Source organism: Vicugna pacos, chromosome 22 (assembly GCF_048564905.1).
Source record: "Vicugna pacos chromosome 22, VicPac4, whole genome shotgun sequence".
NCBI classification, from domain to species: Eukaryota; Metazoa; Chordata; class Mammalia; order Artiodactyla; family Camelidae; genus Vicugna; species Vicugna pacos.
Genome location: NC_133008.1, coordinates 27,876,413 through 27,892,943, shown reverse-complemented (window position 1 = coordinate 27,892,943; position 16,531 = coordinate 27,876,413). Strand labels below are relative to the sequence as shown.

Here is a 16,531-nt window from a genome sequence, read left to right as displayed (position 1 = left end):
AGATCCTTGTATATGAAAGACACAGGATGCAGCAGCAGGCAGAGAGGGATTAGCCAGGGACCTGGGAGGGAAACAAGATTAGAGGATGCAAAGGTGGGATGCAAGAAGGGGGCACTGGAAAACAGTGGGCAGAGGCTCCAAAAATCAATCAGAGAGTTGCAGTAAGATCCAGCAACCCAGCTGCTGGGGATCTACCCAAAAGAGGTGAAGGCAGGGACTCAGACACACGTCTTTCCGTGTTCACAGCAGCATTCTCCACAAGAGCCAAAAGGTGAAGGCAGCTCAGGTGTCCATCAGAGAGTGAATGGATAAACAAAATGTGGTTTTGTTTATAGCCATGCCATGTGGTCCATCCATACGATGGAATGTTACCCAGCCTTCAAAAGGAAGGCAATTCTGACACCTGCTAGAATTCGGATGAACTTGAAAACATTATGCTAAGTGAAATAAACTAGTCACAAAAGGACAAATGTGGTGCAATTCCACTAACATGGAATGTGCCCTAGAACAGGCACATTCAGTGAGACAGTAGATTTGAGGGTACCAGGAGCTGGCGGAGGAGAGAACGGAGTGGGTGGGTAAGGACCTTCTTTGGAGGATGATAAAAAGAAAAAAGTTCTGGAGATGGATGGTGGTGATGTTTGCATCACAGTGTGAATGTCCTTAATGCCACTGGATTGTACACTTAAGAATGGTTAAAATGGTGGATTTTGTGTTAGGTATATTTTACTATAATAAAAAACGCAGGAGTCAAAACTATGGAGAACTTCAAGGCAGAGACCCTGCATAGCCCTTATAACGCCCCTACTCACCAAGCCTTAGCAGGAACCTCCCTCCCCTTAGAAAGACTGGCCATGACCAGCCAAATGGTCCCGGGGGACGCTTGCAAAATTGAGCAAATAAAATTCCAGGACACACAGTCAGACTTGAATGTCAAATATTGCAATGTTTGGAATACGCTTATACTAGAAAAAAAAATTAGTTGTTTACCTGAAACTCGAATTTAACTTGGAATCCTGCATTTTCTCTGGCAACGGTACCCTAGAGCAGGAAGGTGGGCGTCTTTTGTAGAGTTTATGAAGGGGGTCAGGTCCGTTCCGTGGGCCCTTCAGTCCACCATTTGGGACAGTCCGTCAAAGGCTGCCTGAGCGCACATAGATGCACGGGGCCACATCTCAGGGTTGGTTTTGCATGGACCAGTAGGAGAGGCCCAGACACCTACCGACTGAACCCTATCTGAGGACACTGCTAACAAAGACCAGGAAAGGGACAGTCCCTGTCCTGCAGATCCTGACAGCCCAAAGGAGGGACACCTTGTCTAGACTGAAGGAGTCAGGAAGGCAGCTTGGAGGGCACACCCAAGCTGGGTTTTGAAGGATGAATAGGAGTTCACCAGGCCACCTCTGGGTGGCCAGGGAGAAGAAGTTCTCCAAGGAGAGGAAAAGGCAGGTGCCCTAGCTGGAGGGGGGAAAAGAGACAAATAGAATGGAAGGGAGAGAGAAGGGAAAGGTGAAGGAAGCAGAGGGAAAAGAAACAGAGGAGGAAGAGAGTGAAAAAGAGCATAAAGCTGGGAACCAGACAGATCTGAGCTTGAGGCTGGCTGCCTGTGTGGCCCAGACAGGTCCTTTTTCTTCCCTGAGCCTCAGTCTCCTGATCTGGAAAGTGGGATAACAACGCCCCCTGGTGGAGCTGCCGTGCAATTAGGGATACCGCCCGTGTGGTCCTGGGTGGCGATTTGCCGATGCGCTCTGGCATCGGATGCTGCATCATGGACCGCCTCTGTGTATCCCGCGTGTCTGACAGCGCCTGGCACGTGGCTGCCCCGCGGGTGGGTGGGAGCAGGAGGCCGCAGGGGGCCAGAAGCAGGAGGCAGCCGGCCCTGGGGCCCTCTGGGCTGTGCTGACGAGCTGCGGCTTCTGCTGCCGGGGAGGGGAAGGTACTGGAGGGGATTTAGGAGCTCAGAGGTTCCAGGCTACATCGGATAGAACTGAGCCGGGGGAGGTGAGCGAGGTTCAGAGTCCAATGCTGTCGGGTCTTACCTAACATTTTGACAATTTGTTTCATGGTGAATCTCCTTGCATTACTTTGAGATTTTTTCTTTTCTTTTCTTTTCTTTTCTTTTCTTTTCTTTTCTTTTCTTTTTTTAATATTGCATTAAAGTATGATTTTCTTGATTCCTGAGTTTAGGGGCAACCCCTTCAATTTTGTGCCTGGGACACTCACCTCCCCTCCACTAGTCCCGGGCTGGGAGGGAAACTTAGGGTCCGGAAGACCCGTGAGGAGACACCCCCAGCAGCCCAGGGGAAAGACCGGAGGCCCTGGCACTGCCTGAAATTCCACCAGGAACGTCAAGGATTGCCTCGCTCCGCGGAGCGCTTTTACATACTGCTTCACAGATACGATTTTTTCTTTAATTATTATTATTATTTATTTATTTTGCACGGGGAGGTAATTAAGTTTACTTTTTTTTTTTTTGGTCGGAGGTACTGGGGATTGAACCCAGGACCTTGTGCGTGCTACGCATGCGCCCTGCCCCGAGCTAGTGCTACCTCCGCCCCCCCACCCCACACACAGATGCGACGCTCAGTGAGCCTTAAAACAAGGTGCGCGAGCCGTCAGGACAGGCTATCGTGGCCGTTTCATAAGATGATCAGACAGAAACTCAGCAAGGGAGGGGGAAGCCCAGATTTCCGGTGCCTGTCAGGGGGTGAGGCCTTGAAGGCCTAGGTTAGGCACTGCGTTGAGGGGATGACCCGCCGTTCTCCCCCGCCTGTCGGGAGATGGGCTCTGAGCCCAGGCTGGACGGGAGGCGGTGGGCAGGATCTGGGTGCGGAGGGCCTCTGCTGCCCTCCTCAGTGCCTTCTCCCCCGCCTGCCTGCAGGAGGAGGCTGCTCCGGGGCTGCTCGGCGGGAGCGCGGAGGACCTCAGCCTGGACCTGGGAGCCCTTCAGGGCAGCGAGTATCTCCAGGACCTGGGCCTCGGGGTCCTTCCGCTCAGCCAGCCTGGGGAGGCCAAGGCCAGTGGCCCCCGCAGCAAAGAAGCCGGAGGAGACTCGCCCTTGTCCAGCTCGGCAGGGTCCCACGGCCTGTCTCGGAGACGCAGCTGGGAGAGGCCGCGGAGCTGCTCAGAGAGCTGGCGGAGGTCAGCCCCCAGCGCGGCCGCCTTCCGCGCACCTTCCCCCGCACCTTCCCCCGCGCCCCCAACGCCAGGGCCCCAGGCCACGCCGCCCCCACCCCCCACCCCCGCCTCTGTGTCATCTAGGTTAAGGACACCAAGGCCGTGTGCTTTATCTGAGGCAACCCAAAAGGCCTTCTCCCGAGACACACGCACATCCGCACACAGAGCCCGTGTGAACATACGGATCCGGGTGCACGGATGAGCGCGCACACGCTGAATGAGCGTGCACCCGCCCAAACTGAAGACTCTGCGAGCATCCCGCAGGCACACTGGAACACGGATGTGCACACTGGGTGTACACGCGCACGCTGCGCCCACAGGCATGCACCCTGCCCTGTGCAAATCCACACGGAGAAGTCTAAGCATGTGACTTGCACGTGTGCATGAAGCCCCAGATGAACTTGCGATCAAAACGCAGCTGCAAGCTGGGCACCACGCACCCTCCAGTGGCCACCCCAAACAGGGGAGCAGGGTGCTTTAACCGCACCGCCCCCTCACTCCCTCCACCCCTCCCAGGTCTCCCCAAACAGAAATCCAGTCTGGTAAAAATAGTGGGAATGCCAGCCACCTGGAACTTCCACAGCGGATCCCCCAATCGGGCTCCCCACCGACCCCTCTGAGACTGGGAGATCTGGACCCCTGTCTGTGCCCCGCCCCCAGAGGGCCACCTGCGGGTTCACCCCAGCCCCCACGCCGGTCACACCAGAGCTGGGGCGCCCCGACCAGGCGGAAGAGACTTGACCTCCTCCCTTCCACCACCAGGCTTAGCCTTGATGCCTCAGCTGTGAATGAGGGGCCCTGTCTCCCCCGGACGCTGGCCAGCCTTGCTCTGAACCTGCCAGGAGGGGGCCTGCAGGCCTGGACCCAAGAATGTCTGTCTGGGGGCGAAACCCCCACAGAGCAACCAAGCAAGGTGGGTGCAACCCACAGCCACCCAGGACGATAACACACCTCTGGGCCCAGGCTCTGCGTGCAGGTGGAAAGGCGTGCCTCACCCACACCTGGTGGGGCTGACGCATCACAGCAGGGTTGTCCATGGCGGAGCCCATGACTGAGGGGTCGCTGATTCCTGAGACTCCAGCCTAGGCCTGGGGGTCCTTCGCTGGGGTAAGGTCTGCAGAAAGGGACCCTTGGCCACCAATGCAACCCCTGGGCTGGGGAGCAAGGGGATGTCTCTGCATCTTGGCAGCTGGAAGGAAGCCCTGTCTGAGTCTGGAGTTTGCAACTGGGGACAGCTTATTTCAGGTCTGGGATTCTAGCCCATAGCTGGGAACTGTGGCCCATGCCTGGGGCTCCTCTGCCCATGACCATGACTTGAGGGGAAATTCCTAGCCGTGGCTGGAATTTGTGGCTCAGAATTCCAAAACTCTGGTCCACAGCTGGGGGTGGTCCTTGGCAGGACTGCAGCCCAGGGCTGGGGAGGGCATGGCTCTAGCCCTCAGCTGCTATGGGGACTGTGCCCTGTAGCTGGGGGCAGCCCCCGTCTGCAGCTAGAGGCTGGGGACCCTCGATCTGCAGAGCCTGCCTGCAGCCCCAGCTGCCTCGGCCTAGCGAGATGCTTATTCTCTGCAGGAATGTGACAGCCCCGAGAAAAGAGTGAGGTCACGGTCGGTTCCCTCGTCCTTTGATGAGATCAGCTCCCTGGAAATCTTTCCGGCTTTGGAAGTGCCCACTCCAGCTGTTCAAGGTAGCTCAACCTGGGGATTTCTTTCATTCAAACCAAGGCGGGTAGGAGGTTTCTGCTGCAGGGCCCCCTGGATGGGGCTGGTGGAGGGGTCTTAGGGCAGGAATGGACTACGGGCAGGGGAGTCGGGGGCGGTCCTCCAGCACCCGCCCCTCCCCCTCCCCAAGGCCTAGAGCCAGGGTGGACATACCACTGCAATGACCCCCCAGGGCTCTCGCTTCTCTGTCTCATTCTCTTTCTTTATCTCCTTCTTTGTCTCTGAATCTCTGTCTTAAGAGCTTGTGTCCCTCGTCAGACAGACCTACATGCCAAACCGGAATCTACCACTTTCTAGCAAGTCTCTGAGCCTCCCCAGCTTTCTTCATAAGAATGGGACCCTGTCTCCTTAGGGTCACTTGCAGGGTTCACCGAGTGCACACACGTGTAGAGTGCTTAGCACATCTTAAGCATTCATGAGATGCTGGGGAACTCTTCCATCCGTGGCTCTCTGGCCTCTTCACACCTCTCTTCCCCCAGAGTGACAAGCCCCACCCAGGCAGTCTCCAGTTCTGCAGGGGTGGGGTGGGGTCGGGGTGGGGCACCATGCAGGGCTGGTCCTGCCTCAGGGTCCCCTCACACCTGTGCCTCTTGGGGTGGGCGCCGCTTCCAGGCTTGGATCCACCGGTGCTGGAATGCATGGAAAAGGACCACGTGGAGCCAGATCATGTGTGAGTGTCTGCCGCTTGGTGAGGGAGGGACCCCAGTGGATAGCCGAGGTGTCAAGGCTGAGGGAGGAGGGGCACAGTTTGGAGCATTGCTGATGTAAGTGACCAGGGCCCGCCATGGTCCCTCTAGGTCCCCCTCTAACCTAGATCTCTCCCACACCCTCCTTCTCCCAGGGGAGGGACCCAAGCTCCTCAGAAAGGTTCTCTACAGCATCAGGAGAGGGGTTGGAGCCCCTGGTTAGGAGCTGCGTCGGGACCTGGGGCCCGATGGGGCAATCGCAGCCCGTCTTGGGGAATGTCTGTAACCTGGGCCAACTGTGGGCTGTTTTTGTTCCCCAACCCCAGGTTGATTGTCCAGCAGGTCCTTCAAGAACTTCGACAGTACCATGGGTAAGTAGGGGAGGAGGATGGGTGTGAGGGAACAGGTGTGGGAGGACAGATGAGGAAGACAGGTAGAGGTGGACAGGTGTAGGAGTGGACAGGTATGGAGGACATGTGGGGAACAGATATGGGAAGACAGGTGGGGGACAGTTATGGAGAAGCTGGGGAGAAATGGGAGGAAAACAGTGACAGGAGAGGTGGGAGGAGGCATAGGTGCGGGAAAGGACAGGGTCCCTGAGTTGGGGAGCAGCATGTCGCCACCAGTCCGTGTGGTACCTTTGTACAAATGGGGAAAGTTGCTTCTTTTCCAAAATACTGCCATGTTAGAAAATCTCCCTGACATGCTGATTTTATTCGACCAAGTTGTGTTACCACCCTCTGCTGGAAAACCCACCACAGGGACCACGTACACAAGCCCAGGTGTGGAGGGATGTTCAGATGAGGCACGGGGTGCACACCTATCAGTGGAAGCCGCGGTGGCGGGAGGGCAGGACAGGAGGCAGCTGGGGGAGGGAGGAAGGGCTGCTGACCCAGGTGTTGGGCCCCTCTGATCCTGCAGGGCCCGGCAGAGGGCTCGCTTGTCGGTCAGCCCTGGAGGAGCCCATTCGAACCTCACCTGGTTTGAGTTCCTGTCTGAGTGAGTATGCAGAGCTGCAGGTGGGGAGCTCTGTGTGGGCTCTGATCTGGGGGTGGGAGCTGGGACCCCCATCCTCTCAATGGAACCACCAGGGCAACGGTGGAGGCGGCAGCTGGCTGGGGGTTCCTCATACACCATGGGAGAGCAGAGGAAGACTTCTTGGGGGAGGTGATGACTTGAGCTGGGTTCCAGTGGAGGAGTAGGAGTTCACCGACACAGGGAGATGAGGCCGGGGGAAGGAAATAGGTGCCTTTAGGGGAAGGGTATTAGGGTGAGGCTGGGAGGGGCCAAGAGAGGGAAGTCAGCAGAAGCCACATCATCCCTGGAAAGCTGAGGAGCACAGCTCTCTGGGGAGTGATGGAGAGCGCTGTCGGGCTGGGGTGCAGAGTGGAGGTGCACAATCTCCCTCCAGGGAACAGATTCTGCAGGGACTGGGTTTGTTTGGCAATGACTTAGCATGTATGTATTAAATGAGGCTGTGCCAGTCACCCCAGAGAGGAAGGACACTGACCTGGGGCTGGAGAATGTTCTGGGAAGAGGGGAGCGGGATTTGAGAGACAGCCCACAGGATCCACAGGGAAGATGGACAGAATTTCTAGGCTGATTAGACATGGAGGAGGCGTGAGTCGGAGAAAAGAGGCAGGGATAGACAAGGCCCATCTAAGGAGCTCAAACTTGAGACCATGTCACATTCCCCTCTGTAAACCCAGTCCCCAAGGTTCCCAGAGCTTTGTCAACATCAGTGAATGTTCGTTGAGTGAATAAGTGAGTGAGAGAAGGAAGGAGCAAGTTAGGGACCACAGCAGGGATGAAACAGAACAAGGCGGGACCCCAGGGAGACAGATTCCACGTGGATCCCAGGAGAGACCCACAGGACTAGCTCAGAACAGCCCTCTGGGCCTGCTGCACCCTCCTCACCGAACTTTCCTCCCCGTAGGAGCGAGGACAGCACGAGCAAGATAGAGAGGTGTGACAAGAGAGCCAGGGTGAAACGCAGACTGAGCTCCCTCCGCAGTCGAGTCACCAGACAGAAGGAGAAGGTCAGGGGGCCGGGCCAGGGGTGGGGGAAGCCTCTCTGCCTTCTTCAGCTTGTCAAAGTGGCCCTGGCCCCAGAGCCCTGTGACTCGAGGTGGGACTGGATGCTCAGGGCGTTCTAAGGCCCACCTCTGTCCCCAACAGGGGAAGAGCCCAGTGCCTCTGAAGGACAAGGGTCAGGATGCTCAAGAAAGGAAGGAGTGTGTCAACGGGCACCAGCTGGCTCGGGGAACCTTCTCTGGCCACTCCAGCTGCCCCCTGTGTGGCAAACCCTTTCTGAGCTCTGGTAAGTCTGGTGGCCCAGCCTGTCCCTCTGGATGGCAGCCACTTTCTCTGCTTTACTTCCCATAAATCACCTTCATTGCCTCCTTCACTCTGTATCGTCATCCCATTTCACCCTCTCTAAGCTCTGGCTGACCCTGGCTACCTGGACAGCACCAGCAATCCAATCCTAAGAGATGGGACCATTTGGTCAGATCAAGGGCCCCCCAAATTCCCTTTAAGTCTCCACTTTTGTCCTTGCAAAGGTCCCTTTGCAAAATCCAGACTTGGGCAGTGTATTAGTTAGCTAGGGCTGCATAACAAAGTATCACCATCTGTTGGGCTTAAACCATGGAAAGGCGTTGTCTCACGGTTCTGGAGAAGTCCGAGATCAAGGTGTCAGCCATGGTTCTGGAGAAGTCCGAGATCAAGGTGTCAGCAAAGCTAGACTCCCTCTGAAGGTGCTGGGGAAGGGTCCATTCCAGGCATCTTTCCTGGCTTCTGGCAGTCTGGTGGCTTGTGGCAGCAGAACTGAAGTCTTCACATGGCATTCTCCAAGTGTGTGTGCCTATGTCTCAAATTCCCCTTTTCATAAGGATACCAGTCAAATCACATTAGGGCCCTTCCCTACTGCAGGATGCCCTCATTCTACTAAATACATCAGCAAAGACTCTGTTTCCAAATGAGGCCACCTTCTGATATACTGAGGGGGGTTAGGAATGCAACATACGAATGCGGAGTGCGGGGCTGGGGGCACAATTCAGCCCATAACAGGCAACTTCCTGCCCCCCGGTGCTCTCTTGGGAGGTAACAGTCCCTACTCAGGTAAGCACACTGGGTTCCAGAGTCCCTAGAGGGAGGTAACTCCAGTCTTTTCTGAGACTGAGAACTTTGCCTTTCTGAAAACCAGTGCCACTTTGTACGGGGTGGAGAGGAGGCGCTGGCAACGGCGTGTCGGAAGGATGCGTGTGCAGTTTTCAGGCAGAATTCAGCAATAGGCTGCGGCCAGCAAATTCGGGCAAGTGCAGGGTTCCTTGACCTTGACACTGTTGATATTTGAGGCTGGGTATTTCTTTGTTGTGGGGGTCAGTGTGGGGTTAGGTTTCCATGTATTGGAGGATGTTGAGCAGTGTTCGTGGCCTCTGCCCATTAGATGCAATTAACACCCCTCCCACGTGTCATGACAACCAAAAATGTCTCCGGATGTGGCCAGATATCCCCCAGGGAGCCAGGATTGCCCCAGGGAGAATCAGTGGGCTACTGCGATAGAGAACTGGCCCCCAGGGTGGGCAGAGCATGGAGGGCTGCACCTCCCCCCACAGGGCAGGTGCCTCCAGGTGACCTGAGCTACAGGTTTTGCATTTCTTCCTTTCCTGGCCCCATACATGGGCATTTCCTTCTTCCTCATTCCTCCCTCTTTCCGGAGCACTGTTTTGCTGGGTGTCCTGCTGGTGGTTGCTGTTGGCAGGGGTGTCCTGTTTTTCTTCCATCGGAAGATCTCCAGCCAGCTTGCTGACACATGAGCTGTCTTTCACCAAGGCTGATGCAGGCTTGGCAAAGTCCTCAGTGCACTGGCTTCAGCGTCTTGAAGTCCTTTTAAGCAGCAGGTGACTTCCTGTTTCTTCCTCTCTTCTTCTTTGGGGCAGGGCTGAGATCTGCTGGCTACGGGGACGTTCCTGGAGAACCAGGATCAAGCCCCCAGAGCCTTACCTCAGGCATCAAATTCAAGGGGCAGCTGGGAGGTTGGCAGAAGCAAGGAAAGATCCAGAACTGAGCCATGGACAGTGTGTAAATGAGTGGCTACATCCACATGACAGTGGCAGGGTTGAGAATGTTGTAGCATGACTGCAAAGCTGAAAATACTTACCCTGTGGCTCTTTATGGCCAACGTTTGCCCATCCCTGCGCTAGCTTTTCCAGCAGCAAGGAAGACCCAGGGAAGTGACTTACAGTAGCTGGCAGAGAAATAAACCCCCTACACATCTGACCTTGAAGAACAAGGGTTCCCATAGGCACGAATTTCCTGAACATCACTTTACAATCACAGAAGACTGTACAAATAATGAGAGTCATGGGTAACATTAGTGTACTAAGCACGTACAGTACCCCAAACCACCAAGTTCTTTAAGTGGATTTCCTCATTAGCACTCATGCCCACACTGTAAGGCACACATTAGTGCCTCCACTTTCTACAGGTAAGGAAACTGAGGCCCAGAGGAGTTAAGTTCTGGCCCACAGACACACAGTCAGGATTGGAACTTTGGTGACTGATCCCTCACCACATCACACCATTTGATTTCTTTTAATAAAATAAACTAATTGTTTTTAGTTGTACCAAAGGCAACATTTTATATCTTAAAAGAAAATTAAGTTACAGACAAACGGAGAGCAAAAGTTTCACATACCCAAGACACTTTGTTGTTTGATGCACTTTATATCACTATTTGGGACAATTTTTAAGGTCACCAAAAAAGACAGTGATAGCTCTGTACAATAGTATTTAAAATAACAGAGTCGGGGGAGGGTATAGCTCAATGGTAGAGCACATGCTTAGCATGCATGAGGTCCTTGGTTCAATCCCCAGTACCTCCATTAAAAACATAAATAAATAAACTGAATTACCCCCCCCAACAAAATTAAAACAACAAGAAGATGAAAACACTTTTATTTCGCATTTCTGCAAACTATTCTAAAGACAGCAAATGTGTGCTCAGCTGTTTTTTCCTTTGCTTCAAAATAAGCTACCAGTAATTCTAAACCAGGCAAAAATGTGTTGTTCCCAAATGAAATATAATTGGTCATACTTGTAAAAATGTTTTGCAGTGAGTCCTTGGCTTCTATGAAAACCCAAAAATAGCAAAGGAAAGACTAGAGTTTATTTTCAAATTCTATGACTAGCTTCCAATAATCTCTTATCAGTAGACTTCCAGGCAAAATACCAGATACTAAGGATCAGATTTAATTCTTGAAGATAAGTATGAAACTTGTGGATTGCTTTCTGTGGCTAGCATAAACCGATGAAAAACCAAATGTAGAATGCCACACAAGGCAGGCAGGAGCAATAACTTAATGTTTTGTTTTATTATACGGAAAGTCAATGCTAATACTCTAGAGAAACTAACACCTACCTAGGGAATTTTTTTTTAACTTAAGTATAGTCAGTTACAATGTGTCAATTTCTGGTGTACAGCATCATGTCCCAGTCATACAGATACATCCACATATTCGTTTTCATATTCTTTTTCATTAAAGATTATGACAAGATACCCTGTGCTATACAGAAGAAATTCAGTTTTTTATCTATTTTTGTATCTAGTAGTTAATATTTGCACATCTTAAACTCTCAAATATATCCCTTCCCACCCTCTTTCACCCGGTAACCATAGATGGTTTCTTATGTCTATAAATCTGTTTCTGTTTTGTAGATGAGTTCATTTAGTGTCTTCTTTTTTCTTTTTTTAGATTCCACATATGAGTGATAGTGTATGGTATTTTTCTCTCTCTTTCTGGCTTACCTCACTTAGAATGACGATCTCCAGGTCCATCCATGTTGCTGCAAATGGCATTATTTTATTCCTTTTTATGGCTGAGTAGTATTCCATTGTATAAATATACCACAAGTTCTTTTTCCAGTCCTCTGTCGATGGGCATTTAGGTTGTTTCCATGCCTTGGCTATTGTACATAGTGCTGCTATGAACATTAGGGTGCAGGTGTCTTTTCGAATTTGAGTTCCCTCCAGATATATGCCCAGGCATAGGATTGCTGGATCATACGGTATGTCTACCTTTAGTTTTCTGAGGAATCTCCATACTGTTTTCCATAATGGTTGCACCAAGCTACATTCCCACCAACAGTGTAGGAGGGTTCTGCTTAGGGCATTTTAACATTGTAGCAAACCAAAAGATCGAAATGACCAGACCTGTAACTTGGAACTGGAATATTCTGCTGCATTTTGGCATCACACCCTAACTTAGAGTGTAGAACGATCTAAGGACTCTCAGCGCCACCTTGGCACAATAGAATAGCTCCTCTTACCCCTCCAGTGGTGGGGAGACCCCTTTTCTCCCTGAAACTTTTCATATTAGATTTACAAACGTGCAAAAAAAGCAGAGAGAGCCCCCTCGTACTGTTTGCCTAGCTTCCCCTCATGGTAACATCTTATATGACCACAACACATTTGTCACAACTTAGAAACCAACATTGGTTCAATACTATTAACCAAACTCCAGATTTTATTCCAATTTCACCTGTTTTTTTTTTCCATCAGTGTTCTTCTGTTACAGGATCCAATTCAGATACTACATTATCTTCAATCATCCTGTCTCCCCAGTCCCTCTGGTTTGTGAGGGTTTCTCAAAATTCTTCTTACTGTCCATGATCTTGACAGTCTTGAAAGAAGTATTAGCCAGGTGTCTTGTGCAATGTCCCTTAATCTGGGTTTATCTGTTTTTCTATAATTAGAAAGGGGTTATGGGTTTGGTGAACCTTCTTGTCCCATCGTATCAGGGGTAGGGGGTTAGTGCTATCAATATGACATCCCTGAGGATGTTAGCCTTTATTACCTGGTTAAGGTAAGGTCTGCCAGGTTACTAATTTTCCCCTTTCCTACTCTTCTTGGGAAGTGAGTCACTCAATCCAGCCTACTCTCAGGGTGGTAGGAATCAAGTTCTGCCTCCTGGAGACACCATTTGACTTTCAGGACAGCCCTCTGAGATCAAGCAAGATTTGACTTTCTGTAAAAGAAATGATGTGGGTAGCATTCACCATGGTGCCTGGTACACATGGGCAGTGGTAGCATCTGTCATCATCATCATCATCATCATCATCATCAACATCATCATCATCATCATCATTTCTTGCTGCTGAGGCAAAGCCAGCATCTAAGTCACAGACCCCAACCCTGGGCTTTGACCACATCTCCCACACCTGCCTAAGAAAGCATGTGAGGCCAGAATGACTAGGTCTCACTCCCAGTGGCTAAGAGCAGGCACTGCCCAGGTGTAACTCATCACAAGCCTACTACCATTGAAAGTGTTCAAAGCCAGATGTCACTGCCTGTCCCCTTAAAGAAACAGCCCCACAGTAACTTAAACAGAACAGGGAATGAGTCATGCTCCAGATAATTGTGGAAGGTGGGTCTCCAGGGTAAAGCTGAGATGCTTTCCCTGAGACCAGCCCCACTGATGGAGCACCATTCCAGACAGTCTTGCTCCTGGCCTTGACCTCTGAGGCCCCTCCAAGGTCAGACCTTGCCTACCCCTCCACCCTTCTCTCTCACTACTCAGCCACCAGGCTCCATGACCCAGCCACCCCGAAGTCTCGTGGTTGTCCGTGCACATTACTGTGACTTGCTCATTCAGCACTGTTCCTGGAACTGCCTCCGCCAGCTAATTCTTACTCACCCTTTAAGACAAAGCACAGGGCCACCTCCCCCAGGAAGCCTGAATTAGGTGACTATATGTATGTAAGTTCTGAGTGTCTCTAAGGCCAGTTGCTGTCAGTCAAGGGCCATTTTGCACCCCAAGGAATATTTGGCAATGTCTGGAGACACTTTTGGTTGTCAGGTTAGGGGCAGGTGCTATTGGCATCTAATGGGTAGACACCAGGGATGCTGTTCAACATCTTCCGATGCACAGGAGACCCGGAGACAGAGAATTATCCAGCCCCAACCGTCCATAGTGCCAAGATTGAGAAACACTGCTGTGGATGTGAGTTCCCTTTGTCTTCTTAGCCTTTGGCAGAGTCCCTAGTCCACAGTAAGGACTCAATAAATGCAGAATGATTGCATGGATAAAAAATAAGACATACCTCACCTTCGTTAACAGGCCCCTTGGGAAAAAAAATGGTTTCTACCTTTAGGGGAGAACTATGTCAACCTGAAGAGTTCTCTAACCAAGGTGGCTATAAATATAAGGATCATGTCACTCCTCCTGCTTAAAATCTTCAATGGCTCCCCATCGCCTTGAGAATAAAGTCCAAAAGTCACAACAATTCAGAGAGTGAACATTTACAGATCCACTGAGACCTCAAAAGTACCTATGTCAGGGCTTCTGACCTCAGCTGGGGTGGGGTGTCTGATGAAGTATGTCCTTGCACTTCCGGAACCTCCAGTTCTTGGGACATGCTCCCTCTCCTCATCATGAAGACTGGACTTAAGCTGAAGGCAGGTCACCTAGGGACTCTGCCACCCCAGTTTCTGAACTGAGAGCTCTCAACCATAGATTGTGTGCGTTTTGAAGTGAGTTTCATTTGGGGCGCTTTTGGCCTGGTTGACCAACCAGCTTGGACCTAAGGTGAAAGGCTCCTCTCCTGGTTCCTGCCCACTCCCTCCACCTATGGGGAACCTAGATTAGACAAGAAGCCTCAGGACTGGGATGTCTGATGGCACCCGAGGGGTGCCGGTGCTTGGAGTGCCTGTGTGGCACCTGTGTGGGAGTGTCTGGCATATGTTTCAGACTCTGAACACCTGTTTGGGGGTATCTGAAAGCATCTGTGTTGGAAGTATGTGGTATGTGTTTTGGAGGTATCTGAGAGTTTCCATGTGGGATCTCTGCTACCTATCTGGGTGTCTGAAAGCCTGTTTGGGGGTATCTGATGGCTCCTGGATGAAGGTATCTGGTACTTTGGGGATATTTAGCATGTTTTTCAGATTCTGAATAGTCTGGGGTATTTAACAGACCCAGGTGGGGTGTCTGACCTATTTTCGAGTACCTGAAAACATGTTTTGAGTACCTGATGGCATCTGCCTGGGGGTCTGGTATGTGTTTGGGGGATCTGGGGATACCTATGTTGGGATGTCTATGACTCACTTTTCCCAGACTTGGTAGTCTGCACTCCTGTAACATACGCTGCCACTTCTTCGCATTTCTGGTTCTCTCCATTTCTGGTACCTTTCCCTTTCAAACTTCTTGCTCCCGGATTCATCCCTTTTAGAAGCCTTCAGGCTCCCCGCTAACTAGCCCGCCACCGCCTCCAGGCACCCCTAGTTCCCCAAGTCGCCCCTAGCCCCGCCAATCCCCCCTGGGTCCCCTCTAGGCGCCCCCCAGTCCCGCTGACACGCCCCTCAAGGATGGCCCTCACCCTCCTCGCAAGCACCCTCCCACTTCGGTCTCCACGCCCCGCCTAAGGCCAAGCGAACAGCCCCAGGTTCGGCTTGAACCAGTCCTTGGTTCCCGGGACCCACGGATCCTCGAGGCCCCGCCCCCTTCCGGGCCCTCACTCTCGGATCCGCCCTCGGGGGCGGGGCCGCGCGTGCGCAAATCGCCGGCGCGGCTTCCCGCTTCCGGCTCGCGCTGAGGGCGGCTGTGGATCCCGGGAGGCCGGGCAGCAGCGGCAGCGGAGGCACTATCGGAGCTGCGGGCGACGAGCATCCTGCGGGGGACCGAGGTGAGGGCGGCGGGGCGGGTCCGAGGAGGACGGGGCTCGGGAGAAGGCCTCAGGCCCGGGAAGGCGCCGTCGGGCCCCGGGGGCGGCCTGGGGCGCGGGACCCCCGGGCGGCGTCGGCCTTGGACCCAGCCCCCGGCCGCCTCCTCCAAGCTGGCGGGCGGGACCTGCAGGCTAGGCTACCCCTTCGGTGCATGTGGGCTCCGTTTAGCTGATGCAGAATGCAGACGATGCCCCCCGGCCCCGTCCCAGCGCCAGCCCTTGGGTGGTGCAGGCTCTCTCGTTCAGAGGGAAAGGGCACCGGTTCCAGGTTCCGGAGCGTCTGGGGCAGGACCGGGGATGCGGTGATAACCATAACAATACCCAGCACCGGGGTACTTGAAGCCTTGGAGTGGCACTCGCTCCACGGGGCAGACGTCCTCCCTGCCAGTTGAGCGTCCGAGCCACAAAGCCAGACGAAGTGTGTGCGCTTTGGGTCTTCCTTACTCCTCGCTCCGGTTTCTTGTGGAAGAGTTTAGATGGTGCGCTGCAGCTTTCACTGGGGGCAGGACTGGGAGGCCGTTGGTTCTTGCACGGTTTGTTGTAGCTGTCTTCCCCTTGTCTGTTCTACCTGGTGCTCTGTGGTGATGGAAGCAGTAGAAGAGAGTGCTGGCCCAGGGGGTAAAAAGTATTCTAAAGTTGTACCTCGAAAATGAAGAACACTTTTCCCCCTTTGCCTCGTTCGAGGAGAGTGGAACTCCAGCCAGGAGCGTTGAAGGGCCGGTCTCTTGTTGACTAGAGAGAGTTCAGGACAGGTGAACAGCCTTATGGCCAAGGGCGATCTGGGGATGATTTTGCAGGTATCCGGGTGAATGATTAATTCCGGAGCCGTATGGAGAAGTGTCAAGAGCGCGGGCTTCAGTGTCATATCAAACCTGGGTTCTGGTCCCAGTTTTCACCTCTAAGCCTCGGCCTCGCCACCTTTAAAACGGGAATAAGGTCTGGTTCGGGGTTTGATGAAATCAGATTGTGAGGTGCATAGTGGAGTGCCTGGCACATGGTGAATGCTCCCTCCGGAAATGTTATATATTATATGCGTATGCATGTATCTGCCCCCTCCCCCGCTTGTATTTTTAAGTTGATGTTCCAAGTAATAAGGAGTCTGGAAAATCTTGAGTATCTCGGTTGTTGTTTGGCCTGAGTCAGAGTTTACACCTTATCAATAGTTTGCTATCTACGGGTTAAGCCCTGTTGAGGAGGGAAAAAAGTTGTTTTAAAGTGAGTAAGAGC

At 52.7% G+C, this 16,531-nt stretch overlaps 1 protein-coding gene across 4 annotated transcripts in view; it reads left to right on the top strand.

Annotated features, from left to right (window-relative positions):
* ARHGEF18 (Rho/Rac guanine nucleotide exchange factor 18) overlaps positions 1-16,531 on the top strand; it is an 80,078-nt gene that overhangs the window by 15,198 nt on the left and 48,349 nt on the right. For 3 of the 4 annotated variants that reach the window (XM_072947826.1, XM_072947824.1, XM_072947825.1), the window contains 8 exons: positions 2,882-3,141; positions 3,940-4,090; positions 4,750-4,864; positions 5,511-5,568; positions 5,911-5,955; positions 6,506-6,583; positions 7,521-7,623; positions 7,763-7,904. In XM_072947826.1, the coding sequence (XP_072803927.1) occupies positions 2,882-3,141; positions 3,940-4,090; positions 4,750-4,864; positions 5,511-5,568; positions 5,911-5,955; positions 6,506-6,583; positions 7,521-7,623; positions 7,763-7,904 (952 nt within the window). Of the gene's footprint in view, positions 1-2,881; positions 3,142-3,939; positions 4,091-4,749; positions 4,865-5,510; positions 5,569-5,910; positions 5,956-6,505; positions 6,584-7,520; positions 7,624-7,762; positions 7,905-15,153; positions 15,266-16,531 lie in introns of those variants that run through there. The other variant, XM_072947827.1, reaches the window with a different exon arrangement.